Source organism: Athene cunicularia, assembly GCF_003259725.1.
Source record: "Athene cunicularia isolate RWA chromosome 21 unlocalized genomic scaffold, athCun1 chr21_part1, whole genome shotgun sequence".
NCBI classification, from domain to species: domain Eukaryota; kingdom Metazoa; phylum Chordata; class Aves; order Strigiformes; family Strigidae; genus Athene; species Athene cunicularia.
In genome coordinates, this window is record NW_020799127.1 from 5578056 (window position 1) to 5584055 (window position 6000).

Sequence of the window (6000 nt, forward strand, 5' to 3'; positions counted from 1 at the left end):
CCGAAAGACACCGAGCAAAGACGGGGATGCCAATGTGGGGGAAATCCTGTCCTGCATTCATTCCTTCCCTTGGGAAAAGACACTGTGTCTAGGGGAAAGGAGGCTTTGCTGCCTCTGTGGACAGTCTCCATCCCCTTCAAGCTGCAGGGTGCTCATTGTCTCACAGTCCTCGACCTTGGTTTCCCGTTGGGCTTTGGGCAAGAGGAGGCAGCGGTAGATCAAAGGCTTCTGAGGCTGACAGAGAGGGGAGGGTGGTCCCCAGCTCTGCCTGCACCTTGGGCGCCTGCCAGCAGGATGGTGAAATGGTGTCAACCACAGCTCAGCTGCTGCCAGCAGACCCCTTTTTGTTCTGATCCTTCCCCAGTCAAAGGCAGGTCTGTGGGGAAAACCCTTCTGCTGGCCAGATCGGGGCCAGCCTGGTACTGTGGACCAGCCCTCGTAACAGACCTCTTCCTTCAGCACCTGCATATGCGGAGGGAAAACCAAGACTTGTGTGTCACAGCTTGCAGGGGTTGATGTGTCTGAACCTTGTGATCCGTGGAGGGCAAAAGCAAGGGGCAGTAGGCCCAGACTGTGTCTTTGGAGGTTCAAAATGGATGTTGGGGAAGACACTTCATCCCCAGGACTGTGCAGCCCCTGCTCCAGTCTTGGTGTGGCCAAGCTCAGCTGGGCAGAGCCACAGCTGCCCTCGCCTACCGCTGGCCAATGGTCCTGCTCCGAGTGGGAGCGAGGTTAGAGACCTCCAGAGGACCAGTTCTGTGATCCTGTGGCCTGGTTTAGAGCTTTCCATCTGCTCCCCCCACCATGCACCAGACTGCCTTAGGGATACGGTGTAGTCGGGAACTGCCAACGCTAGGTTAATGGTTGGACTAGGTGATCTTCAAGGGTCTTTTCCAACTGAGATGATTCTGGGATGCTGAGCTGTGAGGCAAAGCCTGCGACCCCTCTAGGGCATCAGGGAGGGACTGAGATCCCCATGCGTAGCCTGATGCTGAAGGTCAGTTGAAGTTTATCCTCAGCGGGGTGGCTGGGAACAGGAGGCTGCTCCGAGGAGCTGACTGGCTGCCTCTTGCTTTTGTAGCCGTGTTTTTAACTCTGCCTTCTCCCCTGCTCCCATCTCCCCGTGCAGCGAGAAGGCCTTGCAATCAAACCACTTCGAACTGAGCATCAAAACAGAAGCCACTCAAGGGCTGATCCTGTGGAGCGGGAAGGGGTTGGAGCGATCAGACTACATCGCCCTCGCCGTGGTGGATGGCTTCATACAAATGACCTACGACCTCGGCTCCAAGCCAGTCGTCCTACGATCCACAGTGCCGGTCAACACCAACCAGTGGATTCATATCAAAGCGTACAGGTGCGAAGGCTAGAGAGAGAGAGGGAGCGTGGCAGGTCACTCTGGGATGGGCACGCTGTGATCTAGGGAGCCTGAGTCATGGCCGTGGCTCCGTGCCCTGTGATCCCCAAGGGTCACTCCTCTTCTTGGATAATAATAGAGGAGAGGCATGTGGGCAGTGCCGCGTTGGAGGGGCGCGTGTTGTGACACGCCTGGAAATGTCAAAGGGGCAGGCTCAAGGAGGTACGAAAGGTTCGTGCCTTTTATTTTAGCTGGCTGAGGGTTTGACATTCTGTTCGTGTTGAGCCCGAGCCGTCCCTTTTATTTTTATTGGTGGTGGGAGTGGTGAGCGGATCATGCGGCTGGCATGCCAGGGATTTCTGCCGATGGGTCTGGAGGGCGCGGGAGGAAGCTGCGGCCGCTGGCAGGGCCGTCGCCGGGGCTGCGGGATGCCCGGGGGATGCCAGAGGGAAATGCTCACCCCCGGCCACGTGGCCTGAGGGAAAGCTCTGCTCCCTCTCCAGGTGGAGAAGGGCTGATGGCGCCCAGCGTCTGGGTTTAACCTAAAGCAGAGGGCAGCTCTAGGTTTTTCCTCTAAGGTTTGCTTAATCACCTTTTATTTCTTCTCCTCTCCCTCCGGGAGCAGGGTACAGAGAGAAGGTTCCCTTCAAGTCGGCAACGAAGCCCCCATTGCTGGCTCTTCTCCGCTTGGTGCAACACAGCTGGACACAGACGGGGCCCTGTGGCTGGGTGAGTCGCTGTGGAAGGGGTGAACCTCCCCCCGCGCCCCTCGCTGAGGGGCTCAGAGCTGGAGCTGGGACGCGGATGCTCCCGCACCGGGTCCCGTGTCACACGTTTGCCTCCCAGGCAGCTTTGACAAGTTTGAGCTAAGTCCCCGTGCTTGTTCTCTGCCCACTCCGGGGGGATGAAGGGTTGGCTTTACCAAATGCCTGTCCTTTCCATGTCCCCTTGTCCCCTGAAGAGAGCTGATAGCTGGCCTGTGGCTCTGGATCCCCTTCTGCCGATGGCACGGAACACCCTTTCCCTCTTCAACATTGACTTAGGGCTTTAGGTGATCGATTAGTGCTTAAGGATGTGGTATAGTTGGGAATTTTCAGTGCTAGTTAACAGTTGGACTAGATGGTCTTCAAGGTCCTTTCCAACCTAGCTGATTCTGTGATTCTTTAAACTGGGAGTGCGCCCGCCCGCCCAGTTCCCTCACATGTGGAAGCCTCATTCAGTTCACAAGCCTGCCAAACGTTACTTGCTTGGGTAACTTGTTCCCAAAGGTGCAGTGGATCAATTGAGAAAAGAGTAATTCTGTCTGGAAATACGTAAACACCCAGATTTTAAATGTTGCTTTATTTGCATGACATAGAATAAGCCGACATGCCACAACGTGCCCATGTGTGCAGCAGAGTCGGTTCCATTTGTGTTGACGTAAGTATTTTTGATCCTGCAAACAGTTTGGCCCATTGAGTCTCTCTCAACGCTGCCTGTAGCAGATCCTTCAGCACAGACAAGCAGATTTGTCCTGTAACCGCCTAAATCGGCAAGAAATCCACCCACAAGTACAGGATAATTGCGATTGAATACAACCAGTACTAATCCGAGCTAAGAGGATAGTCAAGTCCTCTTGGGAGCCTGAAGGGGTGACAGGAGGGTGCCCAGCGATGGGTGGTGCTGCAGGTCCTGGGCTTCCCTCATCTCTCGAGGAACTTGCACGACTCAGCTCTCCATCTATAAGTTAAGGACGGGGCTTTTCCTCAGGCAGGTGCTGTAGCAGTCCTAGTGTTCATGATTGCAAAAGGGGGCACAAGGGCCACAGAAATCAGTGGTCATAAATGTTCATCCGGGGACTTTGATCATCTGTAGTGAAGAGACAGTGATTTAGATTCTCTCTCACACTTTTTGTGGAAGCATCTGTTCTTGTCTTCCCAGTCTAAGCCTGTAGTTTCGGGTCTAACCTGTCTCACAAAGAGTTCATATTCAAAAACGTAACTCTGAAAAGACAGTGTCCCAGATGCCATCTCTCATTCCGAAATCAGCCTAGAAATTTTGTGAAAAGCAGAATTTTTCTGTGAGAAATTTATGCTTGGGTTCCCCCACTGGCTCCTCCAAATGTTTTGTTTGCAATCGGCCTTTCATAAATTTAGGGCGTGGGATGAGCTGCAGTTGATGTTTCAGTAACTGAAAAAAAATTCCGTTTGAATTCGGGACCGGCCTCCCGAGGAAACGAAGTGTTTTTAAGTTGAATTGGTATTTTAGAATGCAAGTTACTGTTTTTAAGTGTCTTCAGGCAACCTGTATGTATTGGTTAGAACTGGCATTTCTCTGATTTAAGTGAAAATAAATACCGGCAGGAAAGAGGCTTTTCCCTGCTGTTGGGGAGGGTGTTCCCGGCGGTGCCTGCACGGTGTGTGTGAGTGTGTGACTGCCCGCGGCAGGCTGCTGGCCCCCACAGCAGCGTGTCCTTTGTCCTCCTCCCCTCCCCGACCTTCTGTGCTGTCTCTTGCAGGGGGAATGGAGAAGCTGAGCGTGGCTCACAAGCTGCCCAAGGCCTACAGCACTGGCTTTATTGGCTGCATAAGGGACGTGATTGTCGACCGCCAAGAACTGCATCTGGTGGAGGACGCTTTAAACAACCCCACGATATTACACTGCTCAGCCAAATAGACCCCCAGGGACCCTTCCTTCTCCTTCCCTCCCTCCTGCCTATTGCTGTAATTATTTTCTATTTTTGTAAACTTATTGCTTTTTATATTTTGGGGGGAGGGGGGAAAGGGAGGGGAGGAAACACCTTTTCTTTTGGGTTATTTGTTCGGTTGCAGTCTATCCAGATCAGTCAGACTCTAATCAAAACAGCAGCAACAAAGAACAAACCTTGAACCAAGTCTCCAAGAAGTGACAGAAGAACTTCCCCGTTGCACCTGCATTGTAAATCTTATTCATACTTGAAGCTTGTTTTTTGGGTTATTTTTCCCCCTCCTTACTTGTGTTCTTGGGTTGTTGTTCATACCCATGGGGGAAAGGCTGCTGGTGCTGGCGAGACGCGTGGCCTTCGTGGATTCACTGCCTTCCCATCTCGGGCCTGGCCCCAAAGTCCCCTCTGCAGTGTGGGCTGAGCCGGGAAGTGGCCGTCGGAGAAGCGGGAATTACCACCCTGCTTTGGGGCCTGGCTCTGCTAAGCCTTCTCCTGGCCCTGTGTTCACCCCATCTCCCTCCTCCCCCCCTTCCTCTCACTATAATTTATGTGTGTAAGAATCTCAAGTGCTTTTCTCCTTTATGCTCTGTTAAAATCAGGGATGCCATGCACTGGAAGAGAGACCAAGGTCTGCTCTGAGCAGGCAGAAAAGCATTGCTCTTTGGTTGTCTTATGACTGTTTGCTGGACTGAGAGGTGCTGTGGGGGAAACATTGATTTCTCTTGTTGGCTCTCCTCCTCCTCCTCTTGGACATGTGCAGAAGCAGCTGTGAAACCTCATTTCCACGCTTTGTGTTTATCCAGACATGTCCTAACCACCTGCTTGCCCTGGCTTCTCTTCCCAAGAGCTTCTGTGTACCCAGCGTTGCCCTCCCGTGCACCAGTGAGAACTTGCAGCACGTCTTCGAGAGCTGGAAGTGCTCTGCCTATTCCAGCGCTGCCAAAGGGGCCGTGAGGGCACGGGGACTGGGTCCCTTTTCACTTTTTAAAAAAAAAAAAAAAAGTCTGTTGGATATGTCCTTCCATGACCCATGTCCATTTTTCAGCCTCCGGGCATGACTTGCCCTCTGTCTACCATGAGGATGCTTGCAGCCGGCCAGCATGTGAATCTCTAGAGCTGGTATTAGAGCCTCGCCCACGAAGAGTAATTGGAGTTTTACCTTTGACTTCATTTTTTTGCAATGCCCAGTGCGATGCAGGGTCTTCCACGCCATGATCAAAGCTCCTCTGGACACTGCCAGCCCAGCAGCAATGGAAACGGGAACGGGGCGTCAGTCAGCTGTCGAGGCAGTAATGTTTGGGAGGAGGTGTTTTTTATTTTTTGAAGTATTTTTCTTCCTCCGTGCAAATCTCGACAGCAAATACTGTGGTGCCAATTACAAAGCCAGTATGCGTGTGAATGAATGACTGTGTGTGTGTGTTTGCGGGTGTCTGTCAGCCAGCACACGTTTGCATGCAAACACGGAATCTCCCGTGAGCAGGAGAAGAACAACTGGGTTGCAGCTAGGAAAGAAACGACCCGCTCCCTTCAGGTTCCTTCTCCATGGGGAAAATTTACTGATGCTGTGTAGCACCTATGTCTCTTCCACCACTGGGACACAACTGTGTCCTTTTCCCACCCCGAGATGGCAGCTGGCGTTGCTCTATGCCAAAACGGCTTCACAAAGCACGCAGAATTCATCTGAGGGATCCTGCCAGGGATCAAATGTTAATTAATATGTAACGTGCCGTCGTTTTTCAGTTTTACCCTAAATTTCTAGCACACCTTCTAGTGTACTTTTACAAAGTAGCGCACCCTTTAAAAATGCTGTTTCTCGGCACTAAATTTCGAGCCATGAAAAGTCAAATTCCGTTTCTCAGGGTGAGCTGTGAACACAGGTGTATCAAAGGGGAAGAACGTAGTGTAAAACCACTTGGGTTTCTTTTTTTTTTTTTTTTTTTTTTTTTTTTTTTTTTTTTTTTTT

The 6000-nt window shown here is 51.8% G+C and overlaps 1 protein-coding gene across 3 annotated transcripts in view; it reads left to right on the plus strand.

Moving 5' to 3' along the window:
- The window catches only part of AGRN (agrin), a 115079-nt gene extending 109101 nt beyond the window's left edge, over nt 1-5978 (plus strand). For all 3 annotated transcript variants that reach the window (XM_026862624.1, XM_026862621.1, XM_026862623.1), the window contains 3 exons: nt 1130-1354; nt 1980-2083; nt 3852-5978. In XM_026862624.1, the coding sequence (XP_026718425.1) occupies nt 1130-1354; nt 1980-2083; nt 3852-4009 (487 nt within the window). In that variant the 3' untranslated portion in view covers nt 4010-5978. The remainder of the gene's footprint in view (nt 1-1129; nt 1355-1979; nt 2084-3851) is intronic.
- Nucleotides 5979-6000: the final 22 nt, after the last annotated feature.